The following is a 25854-nucleotide window of genomic DNA, read 5'->3' on the forward strand; positions in this document are numbered from 1 at the left end:
GGGCATGGCCTGGCGGCGAGGGGCGGGGCTTGGCGCGCGCAGGCCGGTCCCGTGGACCGCTACAGGTGAGCGGAGTGGAGAGCGGCGGCGCTGCGCGGCGGGCGGGCAGGCAGGCAGGCAGGGATGGCGGAGCAGTGGGAACTGGACGAGGAGGGCATTCGCCGCCTGGGGGCGCTGACTCTGGAGCAGCCTGGTAGGGCCGGGCCGGGAGCCTAGGGTCTGAGGCTGAGGGGAGAACACTGAGGCGGAGGCCGGGGAACGTGAGGCAGATGTGGAGCGGGGGAGCGGCGGTGGAGGAGAGGTCCCTGAGGCGGAAGAGAGGTTATTGAGGCAGAATGGTTACACTCAGGTGCAGGGGAAGGAACTGAAGTAACCGGGGAGTCTGGGGCGGAGGGTGAGAAATTGAGCAGAGAAACAAGATTAATGGGACACTGCGGCCGGACCCCAGATCTAGACGGTGTCTGAACTAGTGGAAGGAAACTGAGCCCCAAGAGGGTTGTCGGCGGGAGGAGGAAGATGCTGAGAAGGGTGTTTGAGGTCGAGGCACTATTGAGGAGGCATGAAGGCAGTTCACTGTGGCAGTTTCTGAAACTTCCGACCCAATGGGACTGATTGGGGTGAAATGTTCTTCGTCCAGTCTCCGCCTCAAGAATTTGGCCATTTCTTTGATCGCTCTGGATGTGTAGCCTCATTTTAAGAAAGACTCAGAAAGGGGCCGGATGTGACAGCAATTGCATCTGATCTCTCAAGGCGCGTAGGTCAGGCCTCAGCCCTGACTTGGTCCGGGAGATAAAACTGGCTGAGTGACTCCTGACCCGATCTTTGACCTGGGGTCTGACTCACACAGCTTGTTCTCTGAGTTTCTAAGGAGTAGAAATGTTGGGTAACTTACTAGCGTTCCTAATGCAACTTTTACCTTTCCTGGATTCACTATATCGTTAATGCGAGGCCCTGTGTTGAGTGCTTGCTTTGCATTATTTAATCCCTCCCCACGAAAAGCCTAGGAGGCAGACTCTTACTGCTCCCATTTCACAGATGAGTAAAATCAGGTCTAGACTCTTGCCCAAAGCCACGGAGCCCAAAGTAAAGCAGCCAGGGTTTATTAACGCAGGACTCGGATCCCAGAACGTGTGCTCTAATCAGAACAAAAAGTTGCCTTTCTTGCTTCTAGTACTTTTTACCTGTGGGATATGAAATAACTTGGTTTTATTTTATTTCAACATTATTATCTAAAATTTATCAAAATTAGTGAATGGTAGTAACAAACATTGTATGAGTGAACAAAGAGGATATTGATCTTCCTTTCTCTTGAAATCTTCCCCTACCCTCAACCAAAGATAATGGTTTGTTGTACAGATAGATCGATGTGTCTATCTCAGGTTATTTTCTTTTTCAAATTACTTTGAACTTCCCTATTTTACAAGTTAGCTAAGAAAAGCTTTATTGGCTTACACAGTTTTGCACGTTTCTGGCCTTTAAAAAAATTATGTTGATTCCATTTGATTTGGGAAGGGGTTGGAGTAGGTGTGTGGGGTAGGGGGTGGCACATACCCCTTCCATTCTCCAGCCAGAACAATATGTGGCAGATTTCTTTTTTGCTTGTTTTTGTTTGCTTGCTTGTTTTTATAACAGGCATTTGAATAACAAAATTGTGCTCATTCTGACAATTATAATACTGATGTAATAGGCTCCCGTATTTTTTCCTAAAAATTATGCAGCTTTGTTTTTCACATTAAGTCTAATCTATGTGGAGTTATTTTTATAGGTGATGTATAATATCATGTAATTGTATCATTTTATGCTGATAGCCAGTCTCCCCAGAATCTGTGTATTTGTTAGTGGTATCCAACAGTAAGTTTTTATAACTGGTCATCAGTGTACCTCCTCTTAAAGACCTTTCTCCACTTACCTCCTTTTCATCCTTCAAAATTGTCTGAGCTATTCTTGGCCCTTCTATTTTCTTCTGACAATTTTAGAATCAGCTTGTCAATTTCCACGAAAGCATTTTTAGGCAGGGATGTGACCTGATCTAATACTCATTTAAAAAGTGTTACTCTTACTCATTAGAAGCCTATTGCAGTAGTCCAGATAAGAGATAACTAACGGCTTACTGTGCTTGGAGGATGACTGGAGATAAAAAGAAGTGCATGGAGGAGTCAAGGTGTATTTTGTGGGCAGACAGGATGGGAATTACAAAGAAATTGAATGTGGGAGATTAGGAAAAGGAAAATTCAAAGATAACATTTAGTCTTAAGATATTTCTGGGTGGATAGTTGTGGTATTTACTGAAGTCAAGAGAGAGAAAAAAACTATGAGGAAGATAGGTTTGGGGAAAGGGAATCGAGAGCTGTTGTGAGCATATTAAGATATCTGTTAGACATTCAAATGTGAGGGGTTTTTTTTTCAGCAGTTTGATATATGAGTTTGGGCCTCAGAGGAAAGGTCAGGGTTAGAGATATGCATTTTGGAGACATTAGCAAACAAGTGATATTTAAAGCCTCGGGAACTGGGTAAACTTGCCTAACTAGAGAATGTGGATGGAGAGTAGAAGGGGCTTAAGAGTCAGCCTTGGAGTGTTTCAATGTTTACAGGTTAAATAGAGGAGGAGGAGTGTGGCGTCTTGGAATTTAAGAGTGGGTAGTGTATCAGGGAAGTTATGGTCACCTGTGCCAGATGCTATTAACAAGCTGAGCAAGTTAAATGTAGAGAAGTGTCTGTTAGATTTGTAACATGGAGTTCATTGGGGACTTTGACTAGGGGTGTTTGGGGAGAGAGGGGAGGAGAGAAGCCAGACTGGAGTAGGACAAAAAGGGAATGATATGTGAGGGAGAAGAGATAGTGAAGGTAAGAAACTTTGCTGAGAAACTTGGTTATAAGGAGAATACAGAAGTGGAATGTTAGCTGGAGGATATGATGTGGGGTCAAGGACAAGGTTTTAAAGAGTCTATATACATGAGCATATTTGCAGGCTGATGATAATTATTTGGCAGGAAAATATGTAATTATATATTTTTTTGCTTTTTAAAATAATTTAATTAAATTACTATATGAATACTATAATAATTGCACAGTAAAAGTAAGTCTTGACTCCCTCCCCCCGGCCCTGACCCAGTTCTCCTTCCTAAAGGCAATCACTGTTACCAATATCTTGGATAGCTTTGAGAAGTATTCTTTACATATATAAGTATATAGCACTTATTTTATTATGGCAATTCACAAATATATGCAAGAGTAGAGAGAAAAGAATAATGAGCTCCCATCACCCTACCTAAACAGTTATCATTAGTTCATGGCCAGTCTTTCATTAGACCTCACCTATCCCCTACCCACCCTCAACCCTCTGCACTATATATTTTGAAACAAATCCCAAATATATGATATAACCCATAAACACTTAGCATGTATCTTCAAAAGATAAAAACTTTAAAAATTTTTTTTAAAATTTTTATTCAGTTACAATTGTCTGCATTTTCTCCCCATCCCTCCACCCCACCCCAGCCAATCCCACCTCCCTCCCCCAATAAAAACTTTTTAAAAAATCACATATAAAACCATTATCCCCCCTATACCCTCTTCTACCACCCCCCACCCCCTTTGCCTCTGGTACTTACCATACTGTTGTCTGTATCTATGAGTTGTTCGGTTATTTATTTATTTACTTATTTATTTATTTTGCTTAATCCCTTCACTCTTTTCACCCAGCCCTGCAACACTCCTCCCCTCTGAGAGCTGTCAGTCTTGTTCTCTATCTATGAGTCTATTTCTATTTTGTTGGTTCATTTTGTTCATTAGATTCCACATGTCAGTGAAATCATATGCTACTTGTCTTTCTCTGACTGGTTTAGTTCACTTAGCATGATCCTCTCCAGGTCCATCCATGCTGTTGCAAAGCGTAAGATTACCTTCTTTTTTGTGACCAGGTAGTATTCTGTTGCATACGTGTACCACAGCTTTGTCTTTCCACTCATCTACTGATGGGTACTTGACCTGCTTCCAAATCTTGGCTTTTGTAAGTAATGCTGGGATGGATATATTCTTTTGAATTAGTGTTCCGGGTTTCTTTGGACATATTCCCAGAAGTGGAATCACTGGGTCATAAGGCAGTTCTATTTTTAATTTTTGATGTAACTCCATACTGCTTTCCACAGTCGCTGCACCAATGTGCATCCCCACCAACAGTGCACAATGGTTCCCTTTTTTCCACGTCCTTATCAACATTGTTGCTTGTTGATTTATTGATGATAACCACTCTGATAAGTGTGAGGTGATATCTCCTTATGGTTTTATTTTGCATTTCTCTGATGATTAGTAGCATTGAGCATCTTTTCATATACCTATTGGCCATCATCTTTATGTCTCTTTGGGGAAGTGTCTATTCAGCTTTACCTATTTTTAAATTGGATTTTTTTTTGGTGTTGAGTTTTATAAATTCTTTATGAATTTTGGATATTAACCCCTTATCAGATGTATCATTGATGAATATATTCTCCCATTCAGTGGGCTGTCTTTTGATTTTTGTTGATGGTTTCCTTTGCTGTGCAAATAAAAAAAATTATTTTTTATTTTTTAGTTATTGATTTGAGAGAGAGAGAGAGAGAGAGAGAGAGAGAGAGGAAACATTGATTTTGTTGTTGCACTTATTTATACATTCGCTGGTTGATTCTTGTATGTTCTCTGACGGGGGATTTAACCCACAACCTGGTCATATCAGTACAATGCTCTAACCAACTAAGCTACCCAGCCAGGGCCACAAACATTTTTTAGTTCGATGTACTTCCATTTGTTCATTCTTTCTTTTGTTTCCCTTGCCCAAGGCAAGATATCAGAAAAAATATTGCTACGAGAAATATCTGATATTTTACTGCCTATATTTTCTTCTAGGATTTTTATGGTTTTGAGCCTAACATTAAGTCTTTAATCCATTTTGAGTTTATTCTTATGTATGGTGTCTCCCTTGTTTTTTGTATTCCCTATTAATCAGTAGCTAGATTAATCAGTAGCTTGATCAGATCCAGGTTTGATTTTTTTTTTTGCAAGACTACTTCATAGATGATGGTGTACACTTTCATCAGGAGTATATAATATCTGGTGCCCTTTTTGTGACATTATCAGCCATTGAATATGATTGCCTAGGGTCCATTAATTTATTAGGAATTGCAAAATGATAATTTTCTAATTTGATCTTTATTAGCTGTAATACTTATATAAAAAGAAATTTCCTCGCACCAACTATTTGGTTATGCTGAGGCACAGTTTGTACAGAAAAGGCAGAATAAATGTTTGATTTATTTCACCTTATTTACCAGTGTTTGAAAAAATGAGTCGAATGAGTTGTTTTCTTAGGATCCTCCAAAGATGATCAATGAGAGTTATTATAAACTCATGGATTTAAATGTTTTCGGTGTGTTCCATTCCATTGCAGTTATTATAATTGGTGTTTTACTTGACTTCTAAGACATTTTTTGTTTTACTTACTTGAAACTCTTTGATCATCACATTAAAATATTTATTAGATTATGATTTCAGTTTCTAAGTGAGCTATAAATGGCTTTCTATACAAAGATTACTTGATTTGTTGTTTTCATGAATAAAACATGATTTTGCCTATTTAATATATGTAGTCCATATATTCAATCCCTCAGGGGATCTCCAGGACCTTTGCCAGGTCGATGGAGTCTCAGACGTGGCACCCACCTGTTGGCTCTGGGGCTCTTTGGGTGGAGGGCTCAGAAAAGGAACAGTGGTCTCTGCCCGCCTTCCTGTCTGGGAGAAAGCTTTTCCCCAGCCCTCGTCTTGATGTCAGGCACTTCAGTTTCTCCCTGTATGTCATTGGTGCCCTTCATGCTGCCACCCTGGTGCTGGCGCTCAGAAGGAGTGAGTATGAGTAAGTCTCTGTGTGGTTCTTTAAGGAGAACTGCTCGAGACTCAGAAGTTTCTTCCACCAACTCAGTCCCCACTGGTTTTGCAGCCTGAAGTTATGGAGACTTATCTTCCTGGCAGTGGAACCCTGGGCTGGGGGCCCTGGTGTGAGGCTGGGATCCCTCTCTCCTAAGGTATCTCTCCTGAATTTTTATTCACCACACATGGGTGTGGGACCAGCCTGTTCAGTGTCTTTGTATCTCTGCCCCTACTACCAGTCTGTGATTTCTTTAATTCCATAGATGCTGGACTTCCATTCAACTCAATTTCTTTTTTTTTTAATTTTAAATTTTTATTGTTATTCAATTACAGTTGTCTGCATTTTCTCCCCATCCCTCCACCCCACCCCAGCCAGTCCCACCTCACTCCCCCACATCTACCCTCCCCCTTGATTTTGTCCATGTGTCCTTTATAGTAGCTCCTGTAAACCCCTCTCCCCACTATCCCCTCCCCACTCCCCTCTGGCTATTGTTACATTGTTCTTAATGTCAATGTCTCTGGTTATATTCTGTTTGCTTTATTCTTTTGTTGATTATGTTCCATCAACACAATTTCTTGTGATTCTGAGTGACGGTTGTTCTATGGTTTAGCTGTAATTTTGATGAGGTATGGTTGTCCGAGGAGGCAAGCCGTGTTTATCTACGCCTCCATCTTGACTGAATTGTGGTTCCCTTAAAAATGTTAAATGTCTGTTCTTCAAAATAGACTTCAGTGAAAGGCATGAGAAGTGCTATAAGGCACTGATGGAAATCATGATTGAACTTGGCCTTTGTCCCATGGTAACAGACTTTCAGGGTATTAGATTATTGCATACTGTAGAAAGAACCACCAATATACTGCCCTCTGAGTCAGGAAATTTTTTTTGTATTTTTTGGATATAATTTACATACTATAACATTTAAAGTATACAATTCAGTGTCATTTAGTATACTGTGCAACCATCAACACTGTCTAGTTCCAGAACATTTTTATCAGCCCAAAAGAAACCCCATATCCCTTAGGCAGTCACTCCTCATTTCTAGCTCCCCTCAACCCCTAGCAACCACTGATCTGCTTTCTGTCTCTAAGGATTTGCCTTTTTGGTTATTTCATATATGTGGAGTTGTACCATATATGACCTTTTATGTCTGGCTTCTTCCACATAGCATGATATTTTTGAGATTCATCCATATTTTAGCATGTATGGGTACTTTATTTCTCTTTTTAAATTAACAGACTTATTTTTAAATGCAGTGTTAAGTTTACAGAAAAATTGAGCAGAAAGTACAGAGAGTTTCATATATTCTTCCTCCCTCACACCTTCCTTCTCATATTCTACCCCCCCCGGGTTTTCCTATTATTTATATCTTGCACTAGTGTGGTATATTTGTTATGATCGATGAACCAATATTAGTATGTTATTAACTCAAGTCTGTAGTTCACATTCGGGTTCACTCTTTGCGTTGAACAGTCTCTGGGCTTTGATAAATGTATAGTGTCCTGTGTCCACCATTACGGTGTCAAACAGAATAGTTGCACTGCCCTAAAATCCCCTGTGCTCCACCTATTTATTCCTCCCTCCTGGTTGAACCCCTGGCAGCCACTGATCCTTTAACTGTTCCCTTTTCTAGAATGTCATATAGTTGGAATCACAGAGTATATAACCTTTTCATATAACCTTATATAACCTTGGCTTCTTTCACTTAGAAATATGTATTTAAGATTCTTCTATGTCTTTCCATTGCTTGATAACTCAGTTCTTTTTATAATAATACACTGTGTGGATTCATAGTTTGTTTATCCATTTAATTATCAAAGGACATCTTGGTTGCACCTACATTTTGACAATTATGAATAAAACTGCTATAAACATTGTAGTACAGGTTTCTGTGTGGACATAAAGTTTCAACTTACTTGATTGAAAATACCAAGGAGCGTGATTACTAAATCGTATGACAAGCTGTGTTTCGCTTTGTGAGAAACTGCCAGCTGTCTTCTAAAGGGGCTACATCTTTGCATTCCCACCACAACAAATGAGAGTTTCTGTTGCCCCATCCTATGATCTGAGTATTTGTGTCCCCCGACCCCCAATTCGTACGTTAAAACCCTAATTCCAGTGTGCTGGTATTAACAAGTGGGGCCTTTGGGAGGTGTTTAAATCATGAGGGCAGAATCCTCTTAAAAGAGATTAATGGCCCTGAGTGGAGTGATTCAGTTGGTTGGAGGTCATCCTGCAAAGTGAAAGGTCGCCGGTTTGATTCCTGGTCAGGGCTCATGCCTGGGTTGTGGGCTTGATCCCGGGTCAAGGCACGTACGAGAGGCAGCTGATTGATGTTTCTCTCCTCCTCTTTCTCTTTCCTTCCCCCTCTCTCTAAAAATAAATAAATAAAACCTTTAAAAAAATAAAAGAGATTAATGACTTTAAAAAAGAGGCCAGAAAGAAAGCTGCCTTGCCCTCTTCTGTCATGGAAGGACACACTGATAAGTAGGCAGTATGCAGCTGGAAGAGGGCTTTCACCAGAACCTGACTATGCTAGTACACTGATCTTGGACTTCCAGCCTCCAGAACTGTGAGAAAGAAATGTTTGCTGTTTATAAGCCACTCAGTCTGTGGCATTTTTTACAGAAGCTCAATCAGACTAAAATACCCACATCCTCACCAACATCTGGTGGTATTAGTGTTTTGGATTTTGGCCATTCAAATAAGTATGTAGTGATATCTCATTGTTTTAATTTGCAATTTCCTAATGACTTATGTTGAGCATCTTTTTTCTTTTCTTTTCTTTTTTTTTTTTGCCATGTATGTCTTCTTCAGTGAGTTGTCTGTTTGAGCCTTTTGCCTATTTTTAAGTAGGGGTGTTATCTTATTGTTGAATCTTAAGAGTTCTTTGTATATTTTGGATACCACACCTGAAATCCAGATATGTTCATCATCCCAGAAGGTTCTCTCCTGTTTTTTCCAGTCAATCCATCATCCCTACAGTCAGTAAAGGTCCTGATTTCTACCCCTATAGATTGTTTGCCTGTTCTTGAATTTCATATAACAAGAATCATATGGTATATAGTCTTTTGTGCTTAGCTTTTTTCAGTATAAGGTTTTGGATATTCTTTCATAGTCCTGAGTAATATTCCATTGCATGACTATGCTCCATTTCTTTTTCATCTTAAATATATATTCAGTGTTGTATTAAAAACTTATTGCCAAAACCAAGGTCACCTAGATTTCCTCCTGTCTTATATTTTTAAAGTTTTATAGTTATACCTACAATATATATCTAGAGAGACATTCTCCATTTTTAAAAATTATAGTAAAGTATACATAACATGAAACTTACCATTTTAAGCATTTTAAGTGCTCAGTTAAGTGGCATTAAATGCATTCACACTGTTGTACAACCACCACCACCATTCATCTCCAGAACTTCTTCATCTTCCCAAACCAAAACTTCGTACCCTTTAAAAAATAACTCACTATTCCCACCTACCCTCAGCCCCTGACAACCACCTCTCTACTTTCTGTCTCTATGAATTTGACTATTCTAGGTACCTGATGTAAGTGGAATCAGACAATATTATTACTATTTTTTAAAATTTTATTTATTTATTTTTAGACAGAGGGGAAGGGATGGAGAAAAATGAAGAGAAGCATCAATATGTGGTTGCATCTCACATGCCCCCTACTGGGGACCTCCTGCAACCCGGGCATGTGCCCTGATTGGGAATCAAACCAGTGACCCTTTAGTTTCACAGGCCAGTGCTCAATCCACTGAGCCACACCAGCCAGGAATATTTTTGCTTTTGTTGTGCCTCACTTATTCCACTTAGCATAATGTTTGCAAGGTTCATCCACGTTGTAGCATGTATCAGAATTTTCTTCCTTTTGAAGGCTGAATAAAATTTCACTGTGCAACCACATTTTGTTTATCCATTCATTCATAATAGACATTTGGGTTGTGTCCACCCTTTGGCTATTGTTATGTTCCTCTGAAGATGGGTAGACAAATATCCTTGTTTTCAATTCTTTTGGATATATATGGGAAGTAGAATTGTTCTCTCTCTTTTTTTTGTTGTTCTGGTACTCATTTCTGAAATTACCTTTTAATTTTATTTTTATTATTTCTTGAGTTCTGTCTTTGCTATTTTTAAATCTTCCTTTTTTTTCAATAATTCTTCTGAATTTTTCTAATTTACATTTTTTAGCACTGAACTTTTTTGTCTTGGGATTCCTTTATATTCTTAAAAAGTATTGAGGAGTTCAAAGATCTTTTATTAATGTGGTCTATATTACTAATATTTACCCTATTAAAAACTGAAACTGAGAAAAATTTAAAATATTTATTAACTCATTAAAAGATAACCCTAACATACCCACCATATGTTAACATAAATAATATTTTTGAAAAATAACTATATTTTCCTAAACAAAAAACAGTGAGAGGAGGGGCACTGTTTTATATTCTCACAAATTTTGTAATGTCTTAATTGAGGACAGCCAGATTCTCATATCTGCTTCTGTATTAAATCTGTTATGATATGTTGTTTTGGTGGAAATGTATTTTTTTTAAATCCCACCTTACACAGATATGTTGTTGGAAAAGGAAGGAATATTTTAATATCTTTCTCAGAGAATTGTGGATATTCTTATTTGATAGGACATTAAAAATGGACAAATGGTAATTTCTCAAAGTTTAGTCGTATGTGGAATCTAAAACCATGTCAGTGGACTTTTTTGCACTCTGTTACATTAAAACCCATTGGTATATCTTGCATTTAAGTGGATCTTTTACCCATACCTGATTTTGTAACATCATGCCTTAGTCATTTGACAAATATTAACAGGCTGAGATATGTAGATCTTCTAAATATTGGTAAGTTTCATTATATAACATTAAAAATCCTGTTTGTTAATATAATCACCAATCTCATTCCAAAAGTCTTTAGCCCTGACTGGTGTAGCTCAGTCGGTTGGGCATCAGCCTGCAAACCTGAAGGTCACTGGTTTGATTTCCAGTCAGGGCACATGCCTGGGTTGCCAGCCAGGTCCCCTGTTGGGGGCGAGCAAAAGGCAACCCACTGATGTTCCTCTCACACATCGATGTTTCTATCCCTCTTTTTCTTCCTCTTTTCCTCTCTCTCTAAAAAATAAATGAGTAAAATCTTTTTTAAAAGTCTTTAAATGTTAGGAAACTGTCAAGTTCATGGTGGCAAAGACAAGTTTTCCAAAATTCGAATTTCTGCTTGGAAGCTCAAATGTTGTGATTGACAATAATTGCCATGAGTGTTTTCCTGAAGTGACAGGCTCACTCTGTTTATTTCCAGGAAAATTTCTGCCAGATATCAGGTCTGAATAATCACAATATGTCAGGTTTTTTCCCAAGTTAAAATGGCATTCCATTAAAAAATGACTAGCCTGACATCTCAAAAATCATACAAGCGTTTTCCCTCAAGGCATCCACCACACATCAATATGAGGCAGAAGTGCTTCATATATACCATTTAGTCACACAATGTAAAAAAGACATGCACTCAAGGATCAAGATTTAATAAAATTATCCATTTTTACTACTTTTTCAAGGGCATTCTTAAGTGAACTGGCTTCTTAAAAACACTGCAAGCATACAGTGGTGAAGAATGCAATGGCCATCTTACAGAGGAGGTTTGATGCTACTGCCTTGATTCATCCTAAGGCCCCTGTAGTTTTTGCTTTTGCTCCATAATTGCAAATGTCAACACAGTGAAAAAGCTAATCAGTGGTTTGCTATAATTATGAAAATAATTGTCTAAAGTAGTTTTGATTTTGTGGTCCCTGTACATTGTCTCAGGGATCTCCAGGGGTCTAGGGACCCACACTTTGAGAACTGCTATATTTTGTTGTAGTATCTTTTAGGTTGCTTTGAAATACTAAGTTATAATTTTCATTTGTTTTGTGGATATTACTTTCTGGGGTGCTGTCATTCTTTAGGGATGTTGTTATGCTCTTTTTTCTTTTAATAACTTCATATAAAATTTGACCATAATCCTTTTCTGTGGTCTTTGTTTAAGTGCAGTAAGTTTTTCTATACTTTAGATGAGAAGGGTGGGCCAGAATAGCTTTTCTAGTTTCAAAGTTTTGGAGATTTCTTTTCTGTTGTGTTCATAAAATACCAAAGATAGGGCTTTATGCTTCCTGATATCTGCCATCTTTGCTTCCCTTCCACACTTATATTTGGTCTTTCTCTTTCCCTTGAACCCATTTCTCTGTCCCATTCCACACTGATTCTGCTCCCACTAAGTCCTCCCTGGTGTCAGTAGTGTCTTGAAACAGATCTTCAGTTTATTACTTTCTAGAATTTATAGGTCCTAGACTGCTCCAGCAGCTTGAGACCTTATTTCAATGCAGTTCCCTGGCACTCACCTGCAAATTGGGCCCTGCAGAATATCCTTTCAGTTTTTATTTTAATTATTTTATTTATTTATTTTTAAAGAGGAAGGGATGGAGAAAGAGAGAAACATTGATGTGTGAGAGAAACATAGATGGTTGCCTCTCGCATGCCCCTACACAACCCAGGCATGTAACCTGACCAGGGATTGATCTGATGGTCTTTTGGTTTGCAGGCCTGCCTCCTTTCAGTTTTGATTGTTATTCTCAGTTTGGCCCATCACACACTTGCCAGTGGGTTCCTACTGGCAATTTTGAAGTTCTCTTTTCAGTGCTCTTAGAAGTCCAGTTGACACATCTCTCTCCCTCCTTCTCTCTCTGTCTCTCTCCCTCTCTTCATTTATATACACACTTTATATGTGTGTAAAGTGTATATATAAATGAAGACACACACATATATATTTTAAAGTGTGTATATATGTGTACATATATACACACTTTAAAGTGCAGTTATATACACACAATCACACTTTCCTCACTTAATGTATGTCTTGGAGATCTTTCCGTATGAGCATCTATAAATACATCTCATTCTTTTTAATGACTGCATAACAATAATTAACACACATATATAGCACTCACCATGTGTCTGGTACTAAGTTTTGTATACATATTCATTTAATCCTACAACACCTTGTGAATTAAGTACTGTTATTTTTATGTTACACGTGAGTAAACTAATGCACAGAGAAATTAAGTGACTTGTACAAGGTCACAGATCTGGTACATTTTCCATTGTATCTACATACTACTATTTAGGACATCTAGTTCTACTTTTCTGCTGATGGACCCTTTCTTTTCTTTCTTTTTTTTCCAACTCTCCTAAAACCTTTCTGCAGTTGACATGCTTGTGGTATATATTATATATCTTGGCAAAAATTTGTGAATATTATCTACAAGGCTAAATCCTAGCAGTGGGAGTTTTGGAATTTTTTTTTAATTATGTTTTGAGAACTTTTGGAGACTTTAGGTACATCCTTCAGGGTAATTAGGGAAACCCAAGGGTTTTGTAAAGTCAAGGTTTTTATGACTGTATTAGATTGTATTGTTGCTTTTAAAAGAAAGATCTGATCTTATTAGCCTTGGATGTAGGGCCTTTCACAGGTGAGATATGGGAGGAAGGAAGGCCTGTTTTCACTGACTGCTCTTTATCTAAGCAGAGGTCATATATACCTACCGATGATCTCTTTTCAGAATTGGTGGAGTCTCTTTCATTGCAGGGATCTTATGCTGGAAAAATCCATTCCATTGGTGATGCCTTCAGAAATTTTAAAAACCTCCGATCCTTAGATTTATCAAGAAATTTGATCACTAGCCTGAAGGTAAGTTCTATATTCACTGATCAGCCAGTTCAGCCTATTTATTTATTTATTTAACCCTCATCCAAGGACATGCTTACTGATTTTAGAGAGGAGGAAGGAAGGGAGAGAGAGGAAGAGAAACATCAATTGGTTGCCTCTCAGTTTATGGGACGATGCTCCAACCAACTGAGCCACACTGGCCAGGGCTTATCTATTTTTTGATGGGAAGAAATAAGAGATAGATAATGTCAGCTAGGGAAATACTGGATCTTCCTTTTAAATGTTTCTAAATTAAATTTTATTATTCACTGTAAAATTCTTTCAACTTTGTTCTGTGTTTGAAATTTTTTATTTTTTATAAAATATTGGGAAAAATTCCTTTTGTACTAGGGAAAGCTATATTAAACTATCACAACCTACAGCAATAGTACACATTTTAATGTGTTGGAAAAATTATGAGGAGCACTTATAAAAGTACAGATTCTTAGTCCCTACTCCAAGAGAGATTCTGACTTAGTGGGTCTGATGTGGGCTCAGGAAATATCTCAGACATGGTATTTGTACGTGGAACACACCTAAAGAAACACTGGACTAAGTTGTTACTGTGAGTCTTTTCAAGGAAGAGGAGGAAATGGTGGCCTTGAAAACAAAAATTTCCAGGTCAGGGAATGGTGGAGCAAAGGGCAGTGCAGGAAACTGAGCAGCATGTGAAGATTAGTAAACACACTAAACACACAAAAAGAGCTCTATGGACATGAGCATGCACACACAGAGATGCAAGTTTTGTTTTCTTTGTGGCAGACCCCCAAATGGTGTTTCTCCTACATGTTCCCATTTTGCCCAGCTATATACCGGTCTTGATAAAGCCCTTCTTTGCAAGACTAAAGAAGGTGAAAAACTCTGAGATGCTATGTAGGATTAGTTCATGATCTCCTGGATTATTCTGCCAATTTTGCACTTCCTAGGGGATACTTGTTCGACAACACAAGCCAGACTCAATGTCAATGTCTAAAACTAAGGGCCCTAAAAGAGGAAGTCCAAATTTCCAGCTAGGACTCTAAAAGCAGAAACTCCAAGTTGACCTAGGGCTTTAGACTATTTGGTAGCAGCTATTTGTATTGGGCCCATCAGATTCAGAAAGTATTAGTTCAGAGTTGTTTAGGTCTTTTCAGGTGTATTTTTTTTTCTTATTCAGGCTAAAATAATTGAGTGAACAATGCTATAACTTGTTTTTATATTCCCTTTCTTTCCACTTCTGTAAAATGGGTATAAAACTATTGTGAAGATTGATCAAATTAGCATATATAATCACATATAACATTTCTAAGACTCCTGGTTACAGTGCTTCATATAGGAAGCACTTAGTCAATGTTAGTTTTCTACATTTTTTGCATCTGTGATTTATCTACATATATTAATCTCTATTTACTCTGAATCATTTTGCTTAGTTTTCCCAGGGGAGATATGTTTTATGATTATTTCTAGTGTATCTTTGGGGAATATGTGAATTCATGCCAACTAGGAAAAGTGAAAGGAGAAGTCATTTCCTTGATTTTTTCACTGAGAGACATTAAAAGATTTCTTGAGCTGGGGCATTAGGCACATTTTAAAGACAGTCCTAATGGTGTATTTCCCTGAGAGTGTGGCCAAAGGCACTGATAAGTATTCTAACCACTATCCCTTTCACAATATAGAAGTTAATGGAATTGAAAAAGCTGTAAAGAAATGCATCAGAGTGTAAACAGGGTTCTATCTGTAAATATTTTGTATATATCCTTGAGTTTTCTAAATTACGTGCAATGAGAAAAAGGCTATTTTAAGTGGAAGAAGAATAAAAACATTATTTTATAAATACATGGTAGAAAATAATTTTAACTTTCTGAAATAACTCTCAATGACAGAGTTCCTTTTATGGTAAGCATTTTTATTACTGAAAGTATGTGATCATACATATTATATACATGTTTTGAAGTATTGTCCTGAAATTTAGTGTTGGACAAAAGCAGCTAACTAGTCAAATACATGAACATTAAACAATTATTTTCAGTAATAGATTTCAGCAAAGGAGGAATATTGTAGCCTTTCCCCTGAGTTTCCCAGCCTTGATTCTGTTGTTGCCAAATAAATGGAGGGGTGGTATTTCTAAACCCACAGAAGGAGAACTGAAGGAGGAAGAACTTGCTTATATGGTGGCAGTAACTCTGAAAGGGGAAACAAGGACAAGAGGGTTTCTAGACCGGTCCAGGAGGGAAGACCTGGAGATAGCATTGTTTTATTTTTCCATATAGTCCATTGACCTTCTCCCCCAGAACCATCTCTTTTGCCCACCTCCCTTCCTCTTGTAAATTGTGGTGTTTCTGGGGTCAGGAAGGTGATTATGGCAAGAGTAAGAGAAGGGCAAAAGGGACTTGCCCTGGCTACCACTGGGAAGAACTGGATCGGGAGAGTGATCAGGAAGCAACGGAAGTAGAGAATTGACTGCAGCTATTTAAATGTCAGGTTTTGTAAAGGAGGAGATGTATGAGATCTGTGAATTATTAACCCTGTAGGATTCTTATTCTCGGAATAAGAGAGTTTCAACCCTGCTTTTCTCATTGATGACTTGGGTTACATGTTTATGAGTGGAAAGTAATAGATATATTTCCACCTTTATCTGTGAGATTCCTAGTCTTTATCAACATGCAGTTTCATAATGTGGTCTTTTCCTTGCAGGGCATCCAGTATTTATGTTCACTCCAAGACCTGAATTTGTATTATAACAACATTCCTTCATTAGTGGAGGTGTCCCGCCTGCAGCCGTTACCCTTCCTCAAAGAACTAGATTTGAGACTCAATCCTGTTGTCAGGAAAGATACAGATTACAGGCTTTTTGCTGTGTACACGCTACAAACTCTGGAGAAACTGGGTGAGACCCTCCTCCCCTGTTCCTTGCCCCAGAATCTTACTTTAAACCAGCTGCCTCTTAACCTTTTCGATGTTGGCTCAAAGTGTGCACTAACAGGATATATTTGTTTATTAGTCAATATTTATGTAACTCTTTTGTTGGCAGGGTGTATGACAAGTCCTTTTATTGTTTATTGAATGACAATCTATGCTTTTATCAGTTACTTCCAGCTTTAGTTTCCTTCAGCTGATGGTTTCACCACCATTTCCTCTCCAACAAAAAGTTTCCAGGTTAAGATTTATTTTTCCAGATGCCTCAACTTTGTAACTGTATTAGCAATAGAAAATAAATATAACTCTTTGGGGCTGAGTTGGCAAGGAACAATAAATATTCCTTCAAATCGGCTAGTCTATTGCTTTATAATGTTATACCTTTATTGATATAAATAAAGTATACCTTTATTGATATAAAATTTGATTTCACATCTTCCTGGGAAGTTTATTATAGGGAAACTAAGAAAAGTCTTTCAGAAATATTGTAACTTTCAGCTTTAAGATTGGGCCATTTAGGTGGTTTGCTGCCCAAGCTCTACTGCAGGGCTAGTTACACCTTTGTGGCAGTTGTTGCTATGGTATCCATGTAGTCTCCCTGAGTTACTACTTGCTCCAGTGACAACATAATAGCATTATTTTATGACCTGTCTCTAACAAAAGACTGGTCTTTAGTTTTTACTCAGTGATTATGATTTTCTGACTCACCACTGTCTACTTTGAAAAAGAAACATGCTCAGATCACGGTTTTTGCCTCCAGATGACCGAGCTGTCCGAGAAAGTGAGAGAAAAGCTGCCAAGCTGCATTTTAGTCAGTTGGGCAACAGTGAAAATTTTCTTTTAGAGGTGGAAAAAAGGTAAGAAGATTCTTTACAAAAATTTTTTTGTTTGGATCTGAACATACAGAGCAGTGAATTCCTGCTTAACTTTCTTCATTTTCCAGCAGAAATCTCCACAAAACAGGTCCAAGATAAAAAGTATCTGTCCAACATATTGAGATTTATCTGGGATGAGAATCTGGCCCGCAGTGGGAACATTTCTGCTTTCTTAAGCTATTGGATCTGTTTTGAATATATTTGTAAATTCTCTAAAGTTGTGTTGAAAGCTTATAGATAGAGATACTGTGAGATAACTTATTATCTGTACGAATGCTTACAAACCTTTCTTGGTAGAGTTATAAATCAGTACCTGGTCTTTTCCTGTTGAATTAGGAGCATTATGTTACCATAGGCAGGGTTGTTAGAAATGTATTTGTTAAATAATAAGAACAGAAGCATTTCTCTACAAAACCAAAAGTAAACAGACCTTGATGCTCTAAAGTATCTGAGTGGTAGAATTTCTATTCTTTGTTACTAAAATCCTATCAAAATAAGGTAGTATATCTTCTACCTCAAAACATGTGCTTTTTTTAAAAAGTGGCTTTATAAGACTTCTGGTTGAGATGGCAGTATAGGCAGACATGGTTCACCTTTTTGCACAACCACATCAAATTTCAACTAAAATACAGAACAACCATCACTCAGAACCGTCAGAAATAGAGTCGAATGGAAGTCTGACAACTACGGAGTTAAAGTAACCACATCCATCCAGACTGGTAGGAGGATGCAGACAAGGAATAGGCTGGTCCCTCACCCACATGTGGTAGATAAAAACTCAGGAGGGATATCTTGGGAGCAAGGAGTCCCAGCCCCACACCAGGCCATGCAGTCTAGGGTTCCAGAGGCAAGAACAAAAGTCCCTACAACTTCTGGCTGCAAAAAACCAGAGGATTGAGTTAGTGGATAAAGTTGCTGGAGCCCCAAGCAGTTCCTCTTAAAGAACCCACACAGGGACTCACCTACTCAGACTCACTCCCTCTGAGCTCCAGCACCAAGGTAGGAGTTTGAAAGGCGCCACTGGCATAGAGGGAGAAACTGAGGTATCAGGCAATAAGGCGAACAGAGGCCATTGTCCCTTTTCTAAACCCTCCCTGCACAGAGCCAGCAGGCTGGTGCCGTATCTGAGACTCCATCAACCTAGTTGACACTGTTTGACCTGCCTTGGAGATCCCCAGAGAAGAGACTCTGCCCTACCCAATTTATAGGCCCACCCAAGCTTCTTTTCCATATGAATGGCTAGTCTTGGCTTATGCTTCACAACTTCCTAAATCCTCTCAAACAAGCAACAGTTGGCTTCAGTGAGCCCCAGGCCTGGCACTAGCAGCAGCCAGCCTAGATTCACAGCTTGGCTTCACCTGGGAATCTCCAGGCCCAGCACAAGTAGCAGCCATCTCATATTGCTTTATAGTTCAGGCAGTGTGGCCCCAGGCAAAATACAGGTGGGGGCTGACCTTGGCTTCCACCACCCAAGAAACACCAGGGCCAACCCACCCACTGGACAGCTACAGACCACTTTGTAGCACCAACACCCTGTCCCTGCATAGCTGATCCTCCACAGAGGGTGGAGGTTGGTGGTCAGTGGTCACAGCCAGTCTTTGCAGCTGACTGACCTGGGTAAATCCTTCCCATTGACCTGCCAACAGCAATCAAGGCTCCACTATAAGAGGAGGGTGTACTTAGCTCACATAAAGGGTGCACTTTGAGTATCCAGCTTGGGTGATAGGGGAGGCTGTGCCACTGGACCCTACAGGACACCTACTACATTAGGCCACACTACCAAGACACAAGAGTCAAAGCAGCTCTAATACATAGAAACAAACACAGGGAGGCTGCCAAAACGAGGAGACAAAGAAACATGGCCCAGATGAAAGAACAGATCAAAACTCCAAAAAAGGATCTAAATGAAATGGAGATAAGCAATCTATCAGATGCAGAGTTCAAAACACTGGTCATAATGATGCTCAAGACCTTAGTGAGGACCTCAACAGCATGAAAAAAATCCAGACAGTAACAAAGGGTACACTAATAAAGAACAATTTACAGGGAAACAACAGTAGAGTGGATGAAGCCACGAATCATATCAATGATTTGGAAGATAGGGAAGCAAGAAACAACCAATTCAAACAAGAAGGAAAAAGAATCCAAAAAAGGATAGTATAAGCAGCTTCTGGAACAACTTCAAGAGGTTCAACATTTGCATCATAGGGGTGCCAGAAGAAGAACAGAAAGAGCATGAAATTTGAAATCTATTTTAAAAAGATAATGAAAGAAAACTTCCCTATTTTGGTGAAGAAAATAGGCATGCAAGTCCAGGAAACACAGAGAGTCCCAAACAAAATGGATGCAAAGAGGCCCACTCCAAGACACATCATAATTAAAATGCCAAAGGTTGAAGATAAAGAGAGAATCTTAAAAGCAGCAAGAGAAAAGCAGTTAGTTACCTACAGGGGAGGTCCCATGAAACTGTCAGCTGATTTCTCGAAAGAAACTTTGCAGGCTAGAAGGCATTGGTAAGAAATATTCAAAGTCATGAAAAGGGGGCCTAGCCCTGGCTGGTGTGGCTCAGTGGTTGAGTGCTGGGCTGCGAATCAAGTGGTCGCTGGTTCGATTCCCAGTCTAGGGCACATGCCTGGGTTGCAGGCCAGGTCCCTGGTGGGGGGAATGTGAGAGGCAACCACACATTGCTGTTTCTCTCTTTCTCCTTCCCTCTCTCTAAAAATGAATAAGCAAAATCTTAAAAAAAAAAAAAAAAAAAGAAAGGAAAGGAAAGGGGGCCTAGAGCCAAGATTGCTGTACCCAGCAAAGCTATCATTTAGAATCGAAAGGCTTCCCAGGGATAAAGAGCTTCCCAGACAAGAAAAAATTAAAGGAGTTCATCATCACCAAACCATTATTCTATGAAATGTTAAAAGGACTTATTTAAGAAAATAAGATCAAAACTATAAACAATAAAATGGCAAAAAATATATATCTATCAACAACTGAATCTGAAAAACAAAAGATGGGAGAGGGTGTGAGTTTTGAATTTTCTGGCTTTCATATTTGAAAGGCTGAGCTATAAATGTTGTTCTCTATCATGTTCCCAGTAAAAATATGACTTTAAAAATGGCTTTAGCCCTGGCTGATGTGGCTCAGTAGATTGAGTGCTAGTCTGGGAACCAAAGGATTGCTGGTTCGATTCCCAGTAGGGGGCGTGTGAGAGGCAACCTCACATTGATGTTTCTCTCTCTTCTTCCCTTCTCCGCTCTCTAAAAATAAATTTAGGATCTTAAAAATAAATAAAATTAAAAAATTAAAATGGCTTTAACTGAAAATTTTGTGAAATTAATATGTTCTAGAGCATTTTAAAGTGTGGATCATCATGAATTAGTGTTTTCTAAATAGCATTTATTGGTGATCTCAGAAACCTTCTGTTGAGTTTTAAATCAATTATTCTACGTGGCAGCTCCAGGGAGAAGACAATGAAAAACTGTGTGACAGATGAAAGCTCTGCATCAAAAGTCAGTACAAATGTTGATAACAGGATTGAAACTGGTAAGTTTTCTCTCTAATCACAAGTGATTAAAACATTAGTTGTTTCAGCTTTTGTGGCAAATCTTGGGTAGAATAAAGACAAAATAGTTGAAAAATAACATAGATTTGAAGCCAACACAAGATTTACTGGCTGTGTTTTTCCTTTCTCTCACTGCCAGGAGAGCCCTATTTATTCAGCAAGCCTAAGCCAGAACCAATCAAAGCACAAGCTGTACTCAGAGTTCAATTTCATTTATGTCACTTTACATCATTAGTACATCCTGAAAGTTGCATTGCCAGTCCCCCATGGACCCCTTTACATTGCTAAGGTGATTGATACATTAGCCAGAGATTCATGACTCATCTGCCATCAATGCAGCTCACATGCTGGGCCTTCTGGGCTTTTCCATCTGGAACCTTTGCAGCTGTAGAATCTGTGTTTGTGCTATATTCCTAGGGAGTGTTACCTGTAAGCTAATATTATTACAACGGTTGTGCCACATTGATGCTAGTGCCACAGGCTAGGAGAAAGCTTTCCACTGGAGAAATTGCATGCTGTGGACCCTTATGGATTAACCTGGTACTCGTCAGATGAACTTTTCTAATTGAGAAAACTTTCTTCTGTGTGGAGGCCTCTGTCCCTCTGAAGGATCTATTGGATTATATACAAATGCTAAAAGTCAATCCTAAAATCCCAGCAATAAATTTAGTAGATTGGCTGTGTAGTTCAGACCTTAAGGATTTTGAGTTTATAACATATATCCTTTATTTTCCTGACTTATCTATCAATGTGGACATTTGTTGACAAGTCATTTTTATAGTGTCACATGATAAAATAAGCCATAGTGAGGTATGATTTTCATTTTCCTTTCTTGGAAGACTCAATGCACATAGGTCATGGACCATGCATTACTTTATTCTTTATTTCATTTTAATTTGTTTCAACCTTCACCTGAGGATATGTTTATTGATCTTAGAGAAAGAGGAAAGGGGGGAGAGAAAGAGAGAGAGAGAGAGAGAGAGAGAGAGAACCATCGATTGATTATCTCCTGTATGTGCCCCGACCAGGAATCAATCCTGCAAACTTTTGGTGTATGGAACAACACTCCAACCAACTGAGCCACCTGGCCAGGGCATCTTTATTTTATTTTACATAGCATTTTAAATATTTTAGAATTGATGAAATTATAATAATTTTGGAAAATATTGAAAACAATATGAAGAACAATATTTTAATCACTCATAAACATTTTCCCTAAAGAGGACCCCAGTTAATTTGGTATACAACCTTCCTCTCTTTTCTAGGTACAAGCATTTATATATCTACTTCCAGAAAGACAAAGATACAGTGAAACATAATTTGCCTGTTTGTGTGAGCTGAATTAAATTTCACTTATGTCATATTACATCATTACCACACACAAAGATTCACTCCATGAATTGAGATGCTTTAAAGTACATAATCTCTACTTGGGAACAAATAGCTTTACAAGACACAGGGCCCATTTCTAAAGGTTCTAAGAAGCTCCAGCTGTTGCCTGGACTTTTTTTCAATATAAAATTTATTTTGCTATTTTGAAACGTTAAAGAGCTTTGCTTTCCACTGAGAATTATGTTTGAGCTAGATCCCTGGGGAGCTCTGCCTGTAAGTACTATTGGTAATTCAATATGACTAACATGTTTATCATGTTAATGGTCCTGCCACAAGCTAGGAGAAAACATTTTGGAGAACAGTTCTCACTAGCTCAGTTCAAAACAGTGCTTTCCCACCAATCACTTAGGCAGGGAAACTCCACTGTCTTGGATCTTCATCTTACTCTCCTAACCATGTAATCTTTGTCTCTTTCAGAGGTTCCTTTCTTCCCCACAACCCTGAAATAAGCATTTCTAGACTATGTCTTTAGACTCTCTTCTTTCTCTACTCCTTGTCCTTATTGATTTCCTCTATTTCCACAGCTTGCTTTATTTCCTCCCTATGACTCTTAAATATGTTGGTCTAGCCTTGACAAACTGTATCAGTCTCTCTCTGCACCAGTCCTCCATTTCTGTTGACCAACTAGTAATATGTACTTGAAATCACCACTGGATAACTTTCCAGCCTCAAGCTAAACATGTTAAAAAACCAAGTGAACCCCTTTCCTCTAGCTCTAAACAGCATCTAGGGCTGGGGTGTCAAACTCATTTTCCCTGGGGGCCACATCAGCCTTTCAGTTGCCTTCAAAGGGCCAAATGTAATTTAGGACTGTATAAATGTAACTACTCCTTAACTGGGAGCAAGGAGCTTGGCGCTGCCCCCGGGTAGAAACATGGTGCCAGGCCAGATAAAACAAGGTGGAGGGCAGGATTCAGCCCACAGGCCTTGTGTTTGCCACCTGTGATCCAGGGTCTCATCAGTTAAGTCTTCAGAATCAGTGTTACCACCACTTCCCTATTAGTCAGGCTCAGAACCTTAGGGGTTGACATTGCTTTCTCCCCTAAAGCACAGCTGAATGTTCATACTCTGTAGTATGGTTCACAATTGACAATCTTTTCTTTCCCTTTCCTAATAGTCTCTTAATAGGTATGCTTGGTAGCTGTCATTTACTGAGTATAAATGCTGGGCCAGGCCCTGTGCATTATCTCGTTTAATCCTCACAGCAACCTCAAAGGTGATTATAATTATCCTTGATTTAAAAGATGAGGAAACTGAGGGTCAAAGAGGTGAAATAACTTGTTCTAGTTATACAGTAAGTGGCAGAGCTAAGATACAAACTCTGCTCCATCTGTCATCAAAGTCCACTTAACCATTACATCATTCTGCTGCCCAGTCTCTTCTTCCTTCAATGTATTTTGTACTTTCCTGTCAGATTAATTTTTCTTAAAACTCAGCTGTGGTATTCATACTTACTTGCCTGCTCCAAAACTTCCATGGCTCCCACTCACCTACTAAATTAAGACTCATTAATCTGACATAGAAGCCTCCCCTAAACTCTGGCTGCAGTTTCTCTCTTCGGCCTACTCTGTAACCTTATCTTCTTCTGTTTCTTAACTACAGTGTCCAATGCTTCAATCAAACTGAACCACTCCCTCTTCCTCATATAGTTCTCCCTTTCTGCCTCCGCTGCCCCGAACCAATGCTGTCCTTTCTGCTTGGAAGGCTTTAATCAAAATCCTACCCTTTCTTTATGACCCAACTCAAATCCAGCCTTTTTAGTGAAACTTTAAATTGCCTCAACCAAAAAAAATTTTTTTTCATAAACCCACATAACTTCTGGTTCATATACTCTGGAAATAGAAAATGACTTTTTACTCTGTGGATGTTGTTTTTAGATGCATAAAAATTTTAATGAAGTCCAATTTTTTCCGTTACTTTGCCTTTTGGTGTCACATCCGAGACATTGCAAAATCCAGTGTCATGAAGCATTTGCTCTGTTTTCTTATGAGTTTTATAGTTTTAGGTCATACATTTAGGTCTTTGATCCATTCTAAGTTAATTTTGGGGTATGGTGTTAGGTAAGGGTCCAGTTTTATTCTTTTGCATGAGGGCTGGGTCACGCGTGGTTGCCACTGTGCTGAGAGCTGAAATTGACCAGAGTTAACACCAATTTACTTTCTAAGCCTTTCTTTGGAAGATGCAAGCCTTCAATAGGCTTCAGAGCCCCAAAATAGTTATGTTAGACAGATTCTGCCAGCAAAATTGTTGCCTAGATGGGAGACAGATGCAGAGTGCTTCCTTCTCCACCATATTTTCTTGTCTCCAAAGTTTTGCCTTTTCCAGAATGTCATATAGTTGGAATCATACTATAGTGTGTAGCCCTTTTAGATGGCTTCTTTTACTTAGTGATATGCATTTATGGTTTATCCATGTCTTTTCGTGGCTTGACAGGTCCTTTCTTTTTTAGTGATGAATAATGTTTCATTGTCTGGTTATACCATGTTTATTCATTCACCTCCTGAAGGACATCTTGGTTGCTTTCAAGTCCTGGCAGTTATGGAAAAAGCTGTTGTCAACATCCATGTGCAAGTATTTGTGTGTGCATAAGTTTTCAACTCCTTTTATCCAAGTGTTTAGTTTTGTAAGAAACTGCAAACTGTCACCCAATATAACCTGCTTTTTAAAATACATTTTTATATACTAAGTCTCTTAAATTGAAGGTTCTAAAACTGGATTCATTTTCTCAGAGTTTATGAGAATATTGAATTTAAGAAACACTGATATAGATAGGCTCATACTACAGAACCTCAGAGTGTGCTAGGAGCAGAGGGGAGAAAGATTTTGTGGCAGATGTGGAACCAAATTCATCAGCTCTTAAGGGCTGTAGAGCCCTGGGATGGCCTGAAAGCAGGAGAGGGGCATGGGTTGGTGGGATTAGTGTGAACAGCGTGGGAAGTGCTAATGAACATAGCAGGTCATGGAGACGGTTGAGTGATGAGGCGGTTTGCGTAGAAGCTGTGTGTTGTATAGAAAAGGTCAGATAGTTGGAGAGCAGTGAATGCCTTACTGAATTAGTTTACATTTATCCTGTAGGTCTATGCATGCAGTACACATATACTTTGCGAGTTGAAAGGGGTCCTGCTTACTCTTTTAGCCAATTTCTTTTGTCTTTAAATGGAATCACATCTAAAAGATCCTGATCTAATGAATATCTTATTTAAAAATAACAAAGAAAAATTTACCACAATCACCCTCAGTGGCTCGCTCATTCCTGAGTCTAGCAGATGTGTCATTGTCTTCTTTATAATTCACTGAAATCCATCCCACGTCAATGTGTTGATTCTTGTCTTCTGGTTTAGCCGTGGTGGTGTTTTAATTGAATAAAAATCAGGCTTGGAATAGTGGAGAACTCCCAAAAGAGTGGCTTAAACAAGATAGAAGAAATCCAACACCTGGGTTTCTCTCATATAGAAATCCAGATGTTGGCAGTCGAACTCT

The 25854-nt window shown here is 38.8% G+C and overlaps 1 protein-coding gene and 1 non-coding gene across 2 annotated transcripts in view; both read left to right on the forward strand.

Moving 5' to 3' along the window:
- Nucleotides 1-113: 113 nt before the first annotated feature.
- LRRC36 (leucine rich repeat containing 36) overlaps nt 114-25854 on the forward strand; it is a 50233-nt gene continuing 24492 nt past the window's right edge. Inside the window, exons 1-5 of the mRNA XM_053914795.1 lie at nt 114-193; nt 13511-13638; nt 16330-16522; nt 17312-17408; nt 20875-20963. Of these exons, the coding sequence (XP_053770770.1) occupies nt 124-193; nt 13511-13638; nt 16330-16522; nt 17312-17408; nt 20875-20963 (577 nt within the window). The 5' untranslated portion in view covers nt 114-123. The remainder of the gene's footprint in view (nt 194-13510; nt 13639-16329; nt 16523-17311; nt 17409-20874; nt 20964-25854) is intronic.
- Nucleotides 19975-20053, forward strand: TRNAR-GCG (transfer RNA arginine (anticodon GCG)). The gene has a single exon. It is a non-coding gene; the product is annotated as a tRNA-Arg (tRNA).

The sequence above is a fragment of the Desmodus rotundus genome, chromosome 12 (genome assembly GCF_022682495.2).
Source record: "Desmodus rotundus isolate HL8 chromosome 12, HLdesRot8A.1, whole genome shotgun sequence".
NCBI classification, from domain to species: Eukaryota; Metazoa; Chordata; class Mammalia; order Chiroptera; family Phyllostomidae; genus Desmodus; species Desmodus rotundus.